The sequence below is a fragment of the Babylonia areolata genome, chromosome 2 (assembly GCF_041734735.1).
Source record: "Babylonia areolata isolate BAREFJ2019XMU chromosome 2, ASM4173473v1, whole genome shotgun sequence".
In the NCBI taxonomy this organism is placed as follows: domain Eukaryota; kingdom Metazoa; phylum Mollusca; class Gastropoda; order Neogastropoda; family Buccinidae; genus Babylonia; species Babylonia areolata.
This window is the reverse complement of record NC_134877.1, coordinates 19,376,165-19,395,332: the sequence shown is the minus strand read 5'-3', so window position 1 is coordinate 19,395,332 and position 19,168 is coordinate 19,376,165. Positions and strand designations below refer to the sequence as shown.

Sequence of the window (19,168 nt, the reverse complement as noted above, 5' to 3'; positions counted from 1 at the left end):
GGTCAATCATATCCTCAGAAACTGCACAGTCAAGCTTTGTAACACCAAAAAAACTTTCCCCAACTGAAGGAGAAGCTCTTTGATGACACTCGCTCAGTCCATGCTGCAATTTGCTTCCTCAGCAAACGTCTTCTTATCAGTGACAAAAAGTGGGGTAAAAACGATAACATGTTTTTCCCCATTTTTGCACTTTCAACCCTGTGTTTCATGAAAATTACGGATTGTTGGCTGTTGTCCAAACCACAGCAGTCATCAGTGACAACAGTTCTCTGACATCCATAGCTGTGCCCACTTCCAAGCTTTCTGACTGGCCTAGGACCTGTCGTCTAACACCACTCCTTTCCCTCTCCTCCCCTCTCCTAAACTACACCTCATACCCGCCCATATATGTCACTGTTATCTGCTCGGATGTGTGATGTGCAAGATGAGACTGACCAGTTGCTGAATGTTGATGTCAGTTTTGTCACTGGCATTGTCATAATCTTTGTGTCCAAACAAATCATCAGACAAGAGAGGTCACGATCAATCATTATACCTGTCCATAATCATCCCCCCTCCCCAATGTCTCTCCCCAACCCCCCATTTCTCTCTGTGACCTCCTCTCCCTGTTTCATTGAACGGTATTCAAATTATGGTATACTGCAATTTAAAGAAATCTTATTCACCTGTGTGCTTCTTTACTGTTTCTGTTATCAATATTATAATACATAATCAGCTTTCTTGTTATATTCACTGGTTGTGTCATGATGTTGTATAGTTAAAAGTATCATTCTTACTTTTGCTTTTATAACCATTATTATCAAGCAGTAGTATTAGTATTAATTCTAGTATTGTTGTTGTTATTATTATTGTGTTATTATTGTTACTACCACTACTACTGCTATTGTTACTCTTGTAATGTTTTTGTTGCTGATGCTCTTGTTGTTGCTCTTGTTGTTACCGCGTTTATTTTCTTAACATTAAGATCAATAGAGTGGTCAGGAATGAGAGCACTGCACTGCTGTGGTAGGTGTTATTCTCATTTAAATTTTGTAAGGAAAGTGTGTGTGTGTGTATGCCTGTGCGAGCACGCATGTGTGTGTGTGGTAGTAGTAGGATTCATGTCATGGATAGCATATGCTTTCATGACTTAGTAACATTTTAGAAATATCATGTTTATGGATGATAAGCTGCAAGAAATTGTTATATATGTGAAATTGTTTAACTCTTTCCGGACGAAGGAATGCTCATGCATTCCTACACAAAACGTATTCGCATTCGGACGAAGGAATGGAATAGCATTCTCCGAAAGTAAAATTCCATCATGCGCTGTACACATGATTTTGTGATTAGCCAAGCAGAGTGCGCTATTCTGGGTCACTCCACAATCGAACAGCATGATTGGTCAGCCTGGGATGTGTGGCCTGTCTGGAACACACGTTGACAAAGTCATTGACCGGTCGTCTGCTCGCGTGACGGCCTGTTAGCAAAGCGGGCTCTTCTCAGAATGTTGTGAAGAGAACAAGGCAGTGACGGCAACGATTTAGGGTTGCCGAAGTACTTGAAATGCTACAAACTGAAGGGTCGGACATTGAAGAGGTGGATGATGATAAAGAAGAAAGCGAACTTAATGCAGAAAGCGAGCATGGGTATGGTGATTCGGGGTGAAAAATTGGCAGTATTTTCTACGTAGATATGGCAAAACTATAAAAATAAGATGAGAAATTTGATTTTTTTTTAATGTAATAGCTCAGCACGTAATAAACCAGTTCTGAAAGTTTCATTTTCTTACACAGTATTTTGTATTTTTTGTAATTTTTTTCCAAACCCTTACAAATGGGCCGTCTGTGGGGAAAAGCAAGGGAGAAAACTTGTCGTCCCGAGTGAGTTAAAAGAGCTTGCTATTTCTTTCACTGCATTTACTTACTTCTTTTGCTGTAATGTTATGATTGTGATTGTGATGTGACGGTGCACAGTTCTTAGCATTATTGTTCTTTTTATTGTTATTATTGCCTTTCTCTCTCTGCTAGTATTTGATATACTGGGATGACTGCACTGGCTCTGAGGTGATCTTGCTATAGTGTTTTAAGAAATTTTATTTAGAAGGAGTGTGTGCCTTCATATTAATGTGTGTGTGTGTGTGGTGTGTGGTGTGGGAGGAGGGTGAGTGAATGAGCATGAGTGAGCTGCCACTGCTTTTTTTTTAATTTGTGGATGTGGAGTGGCTGATAACTGAATGTCATTTGATACCCATTGTGCATACCAAGTTTTTCAATTCGAAACCAATGAACAGTCTTGAAGTCTCTGATGCTTAAATGCACACACACACAGACACAGACATAGACATAGACACAGACACACACACACACACACACACTTTTTACCATACCTGTGTGGACCCCAGTGCATACTGCAAGTAGTTGTAGGAGAAGGTGAGACAGGTGATGGGGCAGGGCATTTGGTGCATTTTGGCCAACTCTGTCCTCTCACCACTGACATCAAACTGCAGCACCACACCATCCTGCACACACCATGCTGTTGTCAACACTTCTTCTTTTTCGTTCGTGGCCTGCAACTCCCATGTTCACTCATATGTACACGAGTGGGCTTTTACATGCATGACCGTTTTTACCCTGCCATGTATGCAGCCATACTCCATTTTCGGAGGTGTGCATACAGGGTATGTTCTTGTTTCCATAACCCACCAAACGCTGACATGGATTACAGGATCTTTAACGTGTGTATTTGATCTTCTGCTTGCGTATAAACACAAAGGGGGTTCAGACACAAGCAGGTTTGCATATATGTTGACCTGGGAGCTTGGAAAAATCTCGACCCTTTACCCACCAGGCACCATTACCAAGACTAGAACCCGGGACCCTCAGATTGAAAGTCCAACACTTTAACCACTCAACTATTGCGCCCGTCAACACTTTTAACAGGTGAATACTCAAATTTTCAACACCTTCCACGGGTAAACACTTCCTAAAAATTCAGTACTTCTCAGAGGTAGATACTTGTCAAATTCTCAGAGGAGTAACAGTTCTTACTGGAATGATCGACAGTTTTCTGAGGAATGATCAACAGTTCTCTGAGGAATTTGAATTAGCATCAACAGAATTATTATCTGTTGACACTGTGTGTGGCTGATTAATTTGTATTAAAAAACAAAACAAAGATATATGTGTATGCTGATTTTTTTTTTTAGATATATGTGGTGCATTCCTGATTTACACAAGCACATCTACGCACATACACACATAAACACACACTTATATACACATAGCTGAAACTTACTTCACCAACGACAAAAAGTCCCAGCCGATGAAAAGCCAAGCACCTCAGTGAACCAGAATGGTTCAACGTTTTTGGTTTCCATTCTGTAAGAATTTTTTTTTTTTTTACACGGAACTATAAGTCATATTATTTACAGATGTGGAAGACTCAATGTGGATGTGGCACTCAGCTGACATATACGAACCATAAAGCCAGACCTTAGACTTACTGACAATGCTATACTTAGAATATAAGTTTCCATTCAGAACATAATTTGTTCTGCTTTTTTTTTCTTTTCTTTTTTTTTTTCTTTTTGCTCACTCAGAGACATTTCTATCACGGCAATCATTCCTCATCTGTAATGCATATCCACACACAGGCTGACACCTGCCACAGTCACAATGCAAACAGTCCGTTAGGTCACTACAACACCACACACCTGTACAGACTCCTATACACTTTGCTACTGAGTCCCTTCACCCGCTCCTCTTCTTACTCACAAATTTTTTTTTTTTTTTTAATTAATCAGAAAGACACCAACTGCCAAGTCCCCTATGAAAATGAAAATAGTTATGAATCATGGCGCCAAACTGAGACAGCACCACATGTGGAACATCTTCATTATACATTCCTCTGATGATATTTATGTTCTTCAGCCACAATCCTTTTGTTCTGACTCAATGATTTACATTCATATCTAACATCATATAAGGGCACATGCATGCATATCGAAAAACAAAAGAGGTCGTAACTCAATGTGACTGCTAAACGTTTCAGAACAGTTGACATGAGTGGAGTGATGGCCTGGAGGTAACACGTCCGCTTAGGAAGCGAGAGAATCTGAGCACACTGGTTCAAATCATGGCTCAGCCACCGATATTTTCTCCCCCTCCACTAGACCTTGAGTGGTGGTCTGGACGCTAGTCATTCAGATGAGATGATAAACCAAGATCCCGTGTGCAGCATGCACTTAGTGCACGTAAAAGAACACACGGCAACAAAGGGTTGTTCCTGGCAAAATTCTGTAGAAAAATCTACTTCGATAGGAAAAACAAATAAAAAACTGCACGCAGGAAAAAATACAAGAAAATGGGTGGGGCTGTTGTGTAGCGACATGCTCTCCCTGGGGAGGGCCGCCCAAATTTCACACAGAGAAATCTGTTGTGATAAAAAGAAATACAAATACAAAATACAAATGTTAGGAAATTTAAAGTGGGAGTGGAAATAGTAGGTGGAAAAAGAGGCACAGCCTTCGTGATTCACCTGTGATTCCTGCTGAACAACAACAAAACTAAAACTGCATGTGTGATTTACCACATTCATACATACATTTCTTTCTATTACCCTCATTTGACCTATGAAAGGTGAACAGACTGAGAGAGAGTCGATACATAAACAAATTCATGATTCATTAGCTTGACAGTCTGATTAAAAGAAAAAACAAAACAAAAACAAACAAACAAACAAACAAAAAAAAGAAAAAAAAAGAAAGGCAAGGCCTTCAAGACTCACTTGTGATTCACTTTATGAAAATAAATAAATAAATAAATAAAATAAAATTATAAAAATTAGTTTGTTGAACTGTGTTCTCTATTCGCTATCATAATCATATAAAGATTCGTGTTAAACTAAACAAAGGCTTCCAAGCAGATTCGAACATACGATGTTCAGATCAAGAATGGTTGGTTTTATCCATTCGGCTGACATGGGTTCAACAATGACATTCAAAAAGCATGTTCATTTAGCGGAATAAATCGCCAATGGCAATCGAAGTGTTAACGCCGTTTAAAACATGTTATTTTGGTATATCTCTGGAATTTAAAATTTTCACTCAAGTCCGAGGTAAAGGAGACATTCCCACACACTGCAATATGTTTCCGTTTCTTTACAGATCTGCAGAGATACGTGTTTGACAATTCTTTGCGGCAGTCACTAAGAAACTACCACATGGTCCGTTCAATTTCTCTTTTCTGTTCATTCTTTTTAATTCAGTATCCACTTTCAAACATTCATATGCAGTAAATACATCGATGATTATTTAATAAATTCTTTTAATTCGACGGTAAAGGAGACGTTGCCATCGCGTCAGACTTTGCATCAGTGTTGTTGAGATCTGCACAGACCAGTGTCGACAAGGACATAAACTCAGTGAAACAGTCGATTCAAAATTTCTTTTATGTTTATTCTATTTAATTCAGTGTCCACTTTAGAATATTCATATGCAGTAGAGACGCCAATACTGTAGTTAGTGTCACTGTATGTGTTCTGTCCAAAATTTGTATTTCTTTGCTTTTAACTGCGAACAAGAAAAACGGGGTCAGGACGCCTTCTTACAAGAGATTGTCTTCATTCACGCACCTGCAAACGGGTAACAGCGTTTTTGGATTCCGGATCGAGCATCAACGAAATAAACCACTAGTGATTTGGAAACACGGCTAAATTGGGGAGACGTACAACCTATTATTGGTAATTTGGTATTGGCACACAAAGTATTTCCAGAGAAAATGGCAATGTTAAAGTTTACCATGGACACACACACACACACACACACAAACCGAACACCGGGTTATAACATACACTCACTTTGTTTACACAAGTGAGTCAAAAAAGAAAGAAAGAAACAAACAAAAAAACAACAACACAGGAATAACATTTAGCCTGACAGTCTGATCTATTCAACCAAAAAAAAAAAAAAAAAACGACGAAAAAAACTTAATTCAACAGCAAGTGTCAAACAGTGCAACTCACCTGGGGTCAATCTGCTTATTTTAGGTGAAGCAATACTGGTGCCTGCAGCCAAAGTTGAGCGTGCTTGTGGTTTGACTGGACAGGAGGTATGTGACTGATAACTGACTCTGGAAACCACAGAGGTGCTTGAGTCTGCTTTGGATACTCTTGCTGGACTGTAGGCAATTTCTGCTTCCGAGTTGTCAAAATTCACCTGTTTGAGCAGTCATTCAAAATGAAATGAGCAAAACATGTGACACAGCCTTGTGTGATCAATGTTGAGACTGGTTCAAAAGAAGGTAACCAAGAGGCGAGACCTTCAAGGATCACATGTGATTCATGCTGATTTAATAAGAACAAGAGTGAAACCAAAAATGCAGCGGCGAAGGTTGGGGGACTGTTTAAGGGGCTGTGGGTGGTGGTGGTGGGGGCGGGTCAGGAGGGAAGGGAGGGGCTGGAGGGAGAGGGGAGGGTAGAGATGTCGGATGGAGGGGAGCTAAAAACCAAAGAACCTTGGACAATATTTTCTGTACTGATAATGAATGATGAAGCGGATGATGACAATGCGGCTATGGTGGTCCATTTTAGGTTTGGGACTACATGAAAAGGCTGTACTCTACAATTCCTTCCAACCAGGCATGAGAGATATAGACACCTGCAATATTGGTCACCAAATTTGAGCAACACTCCCAAAGATGTATCAGTGAAGTGAATGATGTTGACTGTGTGGATACATACTCAACTCTGGATGGAACCTGGAAAAACAAAACAAAACAAAAAAAAAACAACCTCTGCCCAGTCCCCGCCCTGAAACAGAGTCTACATTACACAATACTACATTATATATGTCACTGCATGCACTACACAATGCTACTTAAAGTCATAGCATACAAATACAATACTACATAAAGGCATAAGCATGGTAATAATAACACACACACACACACACACACACACATATATATATATGGACTATACGCATATCTGTACACATTCATCAATACATCGAATTGACAATGGAGCAACCGGCAACTACTGCATGAATATAACTACATTTAATGGAAAGAAATGAAAGAACCGAAGAAGCAAACAGAAGTAACATGCATCACAAACGAATGAAATATCATGAAACAATACTTCAATTCACACACATAAAGAACAGGGGTGCAATTAATATGATGAGGTGGGGGAGTGGGGGGTCCTGGGCAACCGTAAACACCGAGTCAATTGGTATCAACAAAGTGGACAAAATATATTACCCTGTCATAAAGTGGGAAAGGTAATGTTTTTTGAAGGCAGTATGGCAGTGGTGTTGTTTAATTATTGCTGGGAGTGAGTTCCATAGAGCGGTGCCTGAGTAAATCAAACTGGATTTGAACAAATCAATTCTTGGGACTGGGATATGGACTTTTGGGGGATTCCTTGATAAATTTACAGAGAATTTGTTTATCAGTGTTGGTGGGGCATTTCCTGCCATAATCGTGTGCACTGTTATTCCTTTGTTGTACTCTAATCTACGAACTAGAGGGAGAATATTCGCTTGTTTATAGTCTAAGTCCAATTGGGAAGTCTGTTTTAGGAGTACCAGCTTGAGCCCCCGTTTATGAAGATTTAGTAATGGCTTCATGGTGATCACACTGGCGGAGTCCCATAGTGTTGATGCGTAATCTATTGTAGATTGGATATGTAGAAGAGAGAGACAAAGGTGCATGAGAAACAAGAGAGGCAAGGCCTTCAAGACTCACTTGTGATAAATTAAGTCCCCTAGAATTATAGAGTAATTTCCCTTTTTTACTATCTGCACCAAAACGTTTGCAAAATAAATAAAAATTCCATGCTTAGCAAAAGAAGTTCCTGTTTGAACAAAAAATGATATAATGACCCCTCTTGTTGTTGTGTCAGAATAAGAGGTCAAAGTGCCAAGTTTAGAGAATACAAAAAATATAAACATAGCAGTAAATGCAGTTTGCATATAATTTGGCTTCTTTTTTTAAATTTTTTTGTACCCATCCCAGAGGTGCAATATTGTTTTAAACAAGATGACTGGAAAGAACTGAATTTTTCCTATTTTTATACCAAATTTGGTGTCAACTGACAAAGTATTTGCAGAGAAAATGTCAATGTTAAAGTTTACCATGGACACACAGACACACAGACACACGGGGACACACACACACACACACACACTTTGTTTACACAAGTGAGTCAAAAATTCAAGAAACATACACATTAATTTGAACAATCAATCAGCTACATGGAAACCCACACAACATTTTAACTTAACACACCACTAACCTTAAGTAAATGACCCTTCTCACAACCAACAAAGATGTCCCCAGCAGGGGTCCAGGTTTGTGCACGAGGAGTTACGCGCACAATCTGTTCCAAAACATCACTGAGGTCGTCAGCAGTCTTTTCTTTGTCCAGCCCAGCAATGGCTGAGGTTGATGGAGTCACCCTGAACTTGGCCATTGAGGAGGTACTGAAGCACAAACTGATCTTACTCTTCTCGTCCACTGCCTCCTCCACTGGTAGTTGCACTTTTCTGCAATAGTTTCACAAGACTGAAATGTGGATTCTGCCACCAAAATGTCCTGGGAACAATTTGCAAAAGCAAAGCTGCAATTCTGGGACTTTTCCCTTGTCATACCACTCTCTACCCTCTCTACCTACCTATCACTGTATCAGTAAAGTCAATGGGGCTGTTGTGAAAATTATGGTGGTAACAGTTGAAGCACATGTGCATGGCAGATGATACCTGTCAGTGCTCTTTGAGATCTTGAACCTACACCTCCTTTGGGTCTCTGGAAGGAAGAACAACAAAACAATTCATAATCATCGAAGTTGATGAAATAAATATTTAAAGCTAGATATATTCACTGTGGAAAAAAAGGTCCATATAAGGATGGATGAAGGATCATGCATAACCTGATCCACAACTGAAAAGCACAGTCAGCAGCCTGTTTCATTTCAACCTCAGTGATTAAGTATATAGTCAGGTTAGAACATGATGTTAAGCATTTTATATCTAATTTTGTCTGATTTCACAGGAATTTTGAGGTTCTGTAGCTGGGAAAGGAGGGTATTATTGTCCTTGATGTCAGGAACAGTGCAAAATGTGTCATCACAGAAACATAACTTGTGTTGTGATCAACCAGTCCACCAGTCCACGTTCTCAGTGAGATATCCTCAGTGCCACTAATGTAACATGTGGAACAGCTAACCAGTTGAGTTAGAAACCACATGAGAATAGATGTCCTGCCACTCTTGTGTTGGCTTTCACAATGTGATGGACACCAGGCCCCTTTTTATGAGCAGGTAAGTGTACATTTGTGAAAGAGTTATGCAGTGTGTTAGCTAATAGTTAGCATTTAGTTCTGCAGAAAGCAAACTGTATGGTGTTGGAGAATCCAATGTGAATCAATACAAACGCAGTACAAAGAAATCAATGTGGAGCAGTTTTGGAGATGAACATGAAACTGACTGCTTTATACTGCTGTTTAGAAATCATGACGTAATGGTTGTGTAGTATTGTACAGAGTAGATGTTTGTAAATAAGCTGGGTAGTTGTTTGTGAATCCTCCTGGGTATTTTTTTTTTTTAAGAGTAGTTCTGTGGAATACATTATGGGACAGTAGTACATTGTCCATGTAGGATGTTTAAATTAGCAGTGGAGTTCATCATGCTATCTAAATACTATGTGAACAGGCTCTGGTGCATTTCAAAATAAAGACTCTTGTGAAGCAATCCACACATAACAGACATCCAGCCACTTTCTGTGTTTGGCTGAGAGTGTTATATTGCAGACAGTTGTTATGGAAGGTTCTACCATGTGACAGCATCAAGTCACTTCACTGAAACTGTGCCACTGCTGTTGTCAACAGTGGGTAACACAGTTGTTTCCCATGCGATCTAAACCCAAACATCACCTTAGGTTATTCATGCTGCTTACAGCCATATCTGGACTGCCAGCAAAGTTACCACAATGAAGTGCAGGTCTTCTTTGAAGATAGATCTTCGCCTGACCTCAACAGATGCTTGAATGGTACTAGCCTGTCAGCAAATTAACTTTCTTTTTTTTTTCCTTTTTCTTCTTTTTTTTCTGTCCCATCATCCGTCATGAAATGTATGTTGATGATACTTAACTTAAACTTTCTGATTCCCCTCCAAATGATGAACATCTTATTCAAACTCTCCAAGACTGTGTCACAGAAGTGAAAAGTTGGATGACGGAAAACAAACTGAAACTAAACAATGATAAGACTGAAGCCCTCAGACTCCATCCATCAGTAAATGCCACTTCCCTGCCTTCCACTGTCGATCTTGGAAACTCTTCTATCTCATTCTCTGATCGTGTTGTGCAATGAGGAAAGCGCTGATAAATGTCCAGTTATTATCATCATTATTATCTGCACCATCTTTGTTGCATTACTCCATTGGACATCCACGGGAAGCTATTGATGTTAGATCACCAGAAGGCCACACACCAGAGGAGACCCTGCAATGTTGCTGTGTCACTTGGGTGGTGTTCAGTAATGCCTGTTCTGATTTAACATACTTAGGACATCTACTAAGTCTCCTACTGATGACAATAATCGCTTAGTTGTGGAGCCAGATTGACTGAACATTTCTCCTGAACTGGAGATCGATAATATGCCCCTCCAACAACAGTCCCCCATGAATATGCAGACACCAAAGACCTAAGAAAATAAAGACAGTAAGGAAATGAACTTAGGTTAGGAGGCTGTACTTCAAAACCCAAAGGAGTGTCATGTGAGCAAAATCAAAATGAAATATGAGAATATCTGCAAGTATGTGACATGTCCTTATGCAAATTGTGATATATGCAATGTCTTTACTACTAATCTATAAAACCAAATAAGAACTTCATATCCACAGAGAGAAAGAGTTTTGAAAGAGTGATCACAGGATTTTCATTTTAACACACCATGCAGACAGACAGACAGACAGACAGTAAAAGTTAACCAACAATGACAGAGACATGCAACAGGCATCCTATGAAGACAGTTTCAGTTTCAGTAGCTCAAGGAGGCGTCACTGCGTTCGGACAAATCCATATACACTACACCACATCTGCCAAGCAGATGCCTGACCAGCAGCGTAACCCAACGCGCGAAGTCAGGCCTTGAGAAAAAAAAGAAGTAAATAAATAATAGATAAATACATAAAAAAGAACTACTACTACTAATAATAATATGAATAAGGCACAAAAACTTGATGAAGTCAACTATAAGCATACAAAAAAAAAACAAAAAAAAAAAAAATGAAGACAACATACTGCGACTGGAGAAGGTATATATCACTGTTCTGCTCAACACACAGCAAAGTCAGTGAGTCCCTGGTCATCAAACAAATCTGTTGCCAGTCAAGAGGGTTGAATGTGACACTTGTGCAAGGGTCAGGAGACAAAGCCACAGATGTCAGTTTCAGTCCCTTACAATAGTCCCTGCACAGGAACATGGACATCAAAGATTAAAAGATGACTCCTGTTCCAATAGAAATGTTCTCAAGCAGTATAAATCTTTACCCAGTTAACCCAATCAGCTACACACTGAAAATCTGTCCTTGAAACTCTCACCTTCGCTTTACATGATATATCAAAATGTCATGAGAGATTATCATTATGATTCATTATTTTCTTCCAGGAACAAAAGAAACTGCCTCCTGAGTTTATGTTCTTTGCAAAGCAGCAGCAGCTGTGAAGCCATGCAGATGATGGAGTGTTCTATAATCTGTTCCCAGTCCACCCTGGGCACACCTAAACCAGCCTATGCATCCACCCCTCCCCATCTGTTCCTCCCCCTCATTTGATTACACTGACTGCCTTCAGCTCACTTTACCAGAACCACCATCAGGATGCTGTTAAATGGGTGTGCCTCTGAGCTCAATGAACTGCTCATTTAATACTCCGCCCTTTCTGAACGGGTGTCCTGGAAGGAATGCTTCAATTACACTCTATCCCTGAAGCATAAAAAGTGTGACCCTTCAACTTGAATCTTATGCAACTGAAAACTTAAACCTCAGCACCTGCCAATTTTATCATCAATGTCAGTCATCAGTTTGGTTTTATGAGTGTTAGTGCATTGAGAGGCAAAGATTTCAAGACTCCAATGTGATGCCTGCTATATCCACCATGGGAATTAACACCAAAGAAAAAGAACCGCATAGAAGGGCATTATCTCATGACAGGACTTAGATTCAATGATGGTATCATCTTGTGACCTTGATCTTTGAACCCATTTCAAAAGGACACATATTCCAGTCACAACTACTGAACCAATTATTGCTAAAATAAGATGCAAGATTTGATAAAATCAGTCATTAGAGGATGAATATACCAAAAGTGGAGTGATGGCCTAGAGGTAACGCGTCCGCATAGGAAGCGAGAGAATCTGAGTGTACTGGTTCGAATCATGGCTCAGCTGCTGATATTTTCTCCCTCTCCACTAGACCTTGAGTGGTGGTCTGGACACTATTCATTTGGATGAGACGATAAACCGAGGTCCCGTGTGCAGCATGCACTTAGCGCACATAAAAGAACCCACAGCAACAAAAGGGTTGTTCCTGGCAAAATTCTGCAGAAAAATCCACTTCGATAGGAAAAGCAAATAAAACTGCACGCAGGAAAAAATACAAAAAAACGGGTGGCGCTGTAGTGTAGCGACACACTCTCCCTGGGGAGAGCAGCCCAAATTTCACACAGAGAAATCTGTTGTGATAAAAAGAGAAATACAAAAACAAATACAAATATTGATGAGCTATCACTCACCAGATAATCAGCTCAAATTCTGGTCGCCCTGATATGCTCAGTAAATAGTTGCAGGTTGAAAATTCCAATTTCTGGAACTCTATCGAAGCACCATCTGCCAATAAATATTACACACGTTTCAAACACAATCACAGACATTCCCAGAGATACACCCACAGACACCCCCACCCCACCCCCCACAAACACACACACAGATAAAATATACAAAAATATACACATTCACACATGCATAGATTCATTATACATCAACACATGCATAGACTAATATACCATTTTTGGGTCACAGTATCAAGTGTGAACAAAACCTGCCAAAAGTGATTCTTTTCCATTCTCTTTCCATTTCTGAAAACATGCTGTTGTCAGATATGCATAACTTGAACTATTAACTTGACACACATATTCAATATTTAAGATGCATCTTAGTAACCCTGTCCTTTGACCTCTCATGCTATTCATAATAAAGGACATGACCATCAATATCTTATTCATAAAAAACATTCTGCCAAATCTATTCCAATGCTGCTTGCAGAAGCTGAGAAATTGCTGTCGATCCTGATTGCCATGGTCACGCTTTCTTGTAAAACTATGTGTTCTCTTCTGACCAACCCATATTTTTACTTTCTAGTGATTTTTTTTTTCTCTCTCTCTCTCACACACACGCACACACACGCGCGTGACAGCTAAGATCAGGAGGTATAACACAGGCTTATTTTGTATAAACATATGAGTCAAAAATTATAATCTGGTATTTCATGTGCTGACAGAATGCCACATCTGACTGATTAACCCATTCAGTGCCAGAGAATTTTGTATCTAAAAAATAAAAAAAAATAAAAAAGTATGCTCCCCTTACCAGATAATTTTGAGGATTCAGCCAATTTCAGGGGTAATAAAAAAAATTTTTTTAAAGTATAGTACAAACACTATAGGAGATGCAGAAGCAAAGACATTTTTTTGTGAAGGAAAATGAATATGGATTCCAAATCTGGGCTTTCTTGTCCCAAGTCATTTTTACTATAGATTACCATTCTGGCATTTCAAAGTAATATTTTTTGTGCATCAAAAAGTCTATTTCCACCTCCACAAAAAGACATCCAAAAAGAAAAGAAACAATATACAGTTGGAAACAGCATGCTTACTGTCAGATTATACCTGAAGAAGAAAATAAAACAGTTTATACGTTTATGACAATCACAACCCTTGTAGACATCAAAGTGAATAAATGTCCCAACAATGATAAATGTGGGTTCAGTTAAGATAAAAAATCAATCACACACACACACACACACATACATAAACATGCACACGCACATAAATGCACACACTATTACCTTTTCCTGCATCAGTGTACGAGTGGAAAACTGATACCAGAAGAAAACAAGGGAGCACAAGTAACTTTTTTTCAGCAAAGATTGGATAATTACAACTCAATTGAAACAAACATAAAGATCATACATATTAACACACACGATCAACAAGTGAGGCAAGGCCTTCAAGACTCACTTGTGATACGCTTAAAAAAAAATTTTTAAAAAAATAAAAATAAATATATATATATATATATATATATATATATATAAATATAAAGATCTAAGCGCATATTCGAACCCAGCATGTTCGGGTGGGAAGAAATTGTCTTCGTCACTGCACTATTGAGGATCTATCAATGATGTTTGAACATCAATATATAAGCATGCTTTTTTAAGGGTGATAAATCGATTGCGGTATTCTAAGTGATAACGCTGTTTAAATAATGTTATTTTGGTGTATCTCAGGCTTTTGAGAATTCTTTAAAGTCCACAGTAAAGGTGATGTTGCCATCACTGCCATCACACTGCAACATTTAGCCGTTTTCTCTGGATCTAGATAGATGTACGACAAGTTTAGTTACACTCACCGGGAAAGTATGACACAGTTGATTCAATTTCTCTTTTTATGTTCATTCTTGTTAATTAAGTATCCACTTTGAAATATTCATATGCAGTGAACACGTCGATGATGCAGTCTGCATCACTGTATGTGCTCTGTCCAGAATTATATTGCTTTACATTGCGAACAAGAAAAACGAGGTCACGCTGTCTTCTCACAAAGCATAGCCTACGCCACTGCAACTGAGATGCGGTAATATGGTGTTTTCGGAATCCCGGAAATAGCATCAACAAAATAAACCATTCATGATACGGTAAACACTGCTTAATTCCAGAGACTTACAGCCTATCAGTATCATTGGCATGACTGTGAAGATTTTTTCCCTACTATCTTTAAGCCAAATTTGGTATTGATGGACAAAGTATTTCCGGAGAAAATGGCAATGTTAATGTCTACCCCCCCCCACCCCCCACCCCCACCCCCACCCCCCCACACACACACACAGACAACAGAACACTGGGTTATAACATAGACTCACTTTGTTTACACAAGTGAGTCAAAAACTGTCACACATATAGCAAAACTCACCTTTAAGAACAATAAACTCTTCCAGTGATGGGTAGCTGTAGATGTAGATTTTAGGCTGAATGCAACATTCTGATATGGCAAATTTCTTACTGAGTCTGTGCACTGTGAAAGGTCCTGCTCCCTTTCCATGAAACACAAATACTTTCTCTGTGTCTCTGTCCTTTAGAAACTTGACAAGTTTCCCACACTGATAGCACATGATGCCATCATCAATGTAGAAGAGTGTCTGGCCACTGTAACCTTGTACCCACCTAAAGACAAACCCAAAGAATGCAGTTTAAACATTAACAAAAGTCCATATCATTCACAATAATCTGGACTCTTGATTTAAAAAGAACAAACAAAATCTTTCATTGGCATGAACTGGAGAATAATTATGAGACACAGTACGGATGAGCTAAAGCATGCACAAGAATCACAAAGTCTAAATTTCATCAATGGCATTTCCTATGTATACAAGATGTACCAGTACTACCACTGTTCAATGTCCATCATTTTCATCCAACATGACAAGAAAAACACCCAAAAGTAAGCAATTAATAATACTTGTGCAAACTGTTGTTTGTTTTTGTTTAATTTCCAACAAAATGAGTGCTTCTTCTTCCTCTGTTGACTGTCCAACATTCTGAACATTCCTGACAGAAAGAAAGAAGATGGTTCTGACTGTGCTGTTGAAAATGTGGTCTGAGACAGTAATGAGCAGCCTGCAGATCACCATCACTCTAGAGCTGAGGGATATTTGGGGGGATTTGAAAAGGGGTCGACTGTTTTCTGTACAGAGTTCTGCACAGGGACCTGTATTCACCTGAATGGTCATGTTGGGCAGCTTTTACTGTAGTCTTGGTAGTGGTCATCTGGTTGTGTCAATCACCACCTCTCTGCCTGTGAGTGCATGTGATCTCTATTTCTCTTGAAACAAATTTAACTAAAATGGTAAAAGAAACAGTCTGCTGACTACATTTCTACAGCAGTTGCCAAGAAACTAATAGAATGATAGGCTGAAAATGAGTAGAATACAAGAACTTTGGATTATAATTTATGACTGTGTGTACATAAGCTTGATGTCTTATGTATGACACACATACAACTTAGTATGACAAGAGATTACAGGATATTGAATAAAACAGTAATGCTCAGCCAGTCTTCATTTCATGCAACAGTTATTAGCAGAACGGGATTTCTGAGCATGTGCAAATAACAAGGGACATAAAATTTAATGTATTCTACTTTCATTTTCTATATATGGACATTACAATATGGTATGGCAACACATTTTATTTTTAGTTTTCATACATTTTCTAGATTCAATTCTGCTGCTTTTACTAACATATATATTCAGACAGTATGTGAAATTTGTTACCTAGTATTTGTGGTTCAATTTCCAATAACCAGTGTGTTAAGTAAGCTTCTAGCTATCCAAAAACTGAGTCTGTTCACTTTCCTCTCTGAAAAGTATAGGTCATGTATACTTTCTTGTAGTGATTTGCCTGTACGACGTGTAATTTTTTTTAATTATCACCAACCGCAGCCAAAACCCGCCTGGCAAATAATACACGTCAAAATAACACCCGGTACGTAAGGGATTAACAAATAACAGCTCTTCAAAAACGATGCCTGTCCAATGACACAACAGTTTTATTGCCTTTTCAGTTTTCTATGTCATTCACTGCCGAGGTCGAAAATCAAAAATGCGACAATTTACAATGCAAATTCAGAATTGAATTAAACTAAACATCAAATATCTACATGTTTTACCCGAAATCGAGACCTCCAAGCTGATCCATGAGATCGCGTATTTGTTGCAAATAGACTGAGTCTATACTGCACAGCCTTCGGAAAACTATTCGGCAGTCAGTACAAGATGGGTCATCCTCCAGACCTGTTGCTAAGCAGCTGCGCATCCAGCTGGCCTTGGCCAAACCACAGATCGACAAGTGCATCTGCGGAAAATAGTTGCGCACTCGCTAACTCGACAGCTCCGGGTGAAGTCAAAGTCATGATAGCAAGTACTATTAAAACATTGACACTAAAGTTTCTATTAAAAACAACAACTAAAAAATAAAAAAATAAAATAAAAAAAATCCCACCAAAATATGAATTGATTTGACCAAGAAATTATTTCTTATTTTGACAACCATGGACTGTTTGACGGCAAAATGCAAGTGATTACGTTTATGTTCTGTGAAATGACAATGTAAAAGACTTGTTTGTTACGTCATTCCCAACTCGTCAAAACTTGGCCAGTTGTGCTGTTCTTTTTAATTCTGTCGTGTCGGTGGAGCTAGCTTGGCAAACGGAAAAATAATTTTTACTTGAAATCCTATGACAGTTAAAAGGTGATTGTAAAATGACACGAAGAAGAAATAAAGGCAAATAAAAAGTAGATGTTTTTTTCTTGTTGATTCCGTAACGTATCGAATCGCAAATCAAAGATATATATAGTTTAATGTTCGTTACTTTAGCTGTGTAAGTAATTTCTTTCTTTTACTTTATTTTCTTATCTCTATAATGTTGTTTTAGCAACACTTTGTTTCTCAAGGAGGCGTCACTGCATTCGGACAAAATTAATTGATGTTCGTCCTTTCGAAGATGACCATGGCTTCAAAAATCAGATGGAAGATCGGTGGGTGTGCCGGAGTCCGGAGGTGATCAACTGAAAGGCCAATCTGGGCCCTGAAGGCTCGCCCACATGTGGGAAACAAGTGAGTGGGTGCTGTCGTAGCAATGGATGCTGCCGTGCTCGGATCTTGCGCACAACACGCTTTCGCTGCGCATCGGTGATGCGCCTGGCTTCAGCTGCACGGGCTCCTGTGGTGATCTTGCTGCGCAAAGCTGTACGGTCCAGAGCAAGCGTCTCCAACTTGTTGACTGTCGACACCCTGCCAGGTCTTAGTGAAGGACGCTTTGAGGCACTCTGATTTCTTTTCTTCTGCCATCCAACTGCATGAGCGCTTACACTGACACAGTTCTCCCTGCAGCAGCTGCTTAGGCAGTCGACTGTCTGGCTTTCTGACCACATGTCCACCCCACCTGGCTTGGGCTTTCAGCAGGACTGAGGGTGTAGACGCTGCAGAGGCCAGCTTGTCCCAGGACTTCCGTGTCGGCCGGGGACTTTGTCCTGCCACTTCAGTTGATGTGGAGGAGTCTGCGGAGACAACTCAGGTGGAAGCGATTGCATGAGCCGTGTTTGGCGTGTCTGCTGTAGACAGTCCAGGTCTGGCAAGGACCACTGCACAGTAGACCTTCAGCTTGGTGATAGCCCTGAGTCCTCACAAAAAACAACAACTCCAGGTAGGCCGCAGACAGAAAGAGAGAGAAGGAGAGAAAAGAAGTTTGCGTTGGGCCTTGCCAGGACAGCAATGTTCGCCGCTATTAGTCAAGGGAAAATAATACTCAACCAGTGATAAGCTTACATACTTAAACCTTTCGTTCCCTGCGGAGCATAGGCCATCAACGACGTTTCTCCACCGAACTCGACTCTGGGCTGTCCTTTTTGCATCCTTCCAGCTGGATCCCAGCACAAACACCTCATGATGTACCTCACAAAAATCCGCAATATATATGCGTACATATATATATATATATATATATATATATATATATATATATATATATATATATATATATATATATATATGTATATAGTATGCTACCTCTATTGCTAAAGGTGGTGTGAATTGCAATTTTGCTTTATTGGTGTGGAATTTCATGTGAAATTGTAATGGAGACAATGTTGAAAAGAAAATATAACCTTCTATGCAAGTGAAAAAAAAAAAAAAAATCCGCAAAGACAGCCCCTGTAACCAGGATGATGCTGACGATGACGTCGATGATGACGATTCGATTACCGTCTGTGTGTTTTTTTCAGAAAGAGATCTGGTGCTGTCTGAAGGCGTCTATAGATATAAACTCGCTATAATTATGACTGGGAAAGCCCCA

General features: G+C 39.4%; 1 protein-coding gene across 1 annotated transcript in view; it reads right to left on the bottom strand.

Moving 5' to 3' along the window:
- LOC143277038 (cilia- and flagella-associated protein 43-like) overlaps nucleotides 1–17,169 on the bottom strand; it is a 78,293-nt gene extending 61,124 nt beyond the window's left edge. Inside the window, exons 1-8 of the mRNA XM_076581769.1 lie at nucleotides 16,985–17,169; nucleotides 15,230–15,480; nucleotides 12,773–12,866; nucleotides 11,282–11,449; nucleotides 8,278–8,527; nucleotides 6,004–6,196; nucleotides 3,277–3,359; nucleotides 2,369–2,500 (exon numbers count right to left, since the gene is read on the bottom strand). Coding sequence (XP_076437884.1) covers nucleotides 2,369–2,500; nucleotides 3,277–3,359; nucleotides 6,004–6,196; nucleotides 8,278–8,527; nucleotides 11,282–11,449; nucleotides 12,773–12,866; nucleotides 15,230–15,480; nucleotides 16,985–17,169 — 1,356 coding nt within the window. The remainder of the gene's footprint in view (nucleotides 1–2,368; nucleotides 2,501–3,276; nucleotides 3,360–6,003; nucleotides 6,197–8,277; nucleotides 8,528–11,281; nucleotides 11,450–12,772; nucleotides 12,867–15,229; nucleotides 15,481–16,984) is intronic.
- Between the last annotated feature and the right edge of the window lie 1,999 nt (nucleotides 17,170–19,168).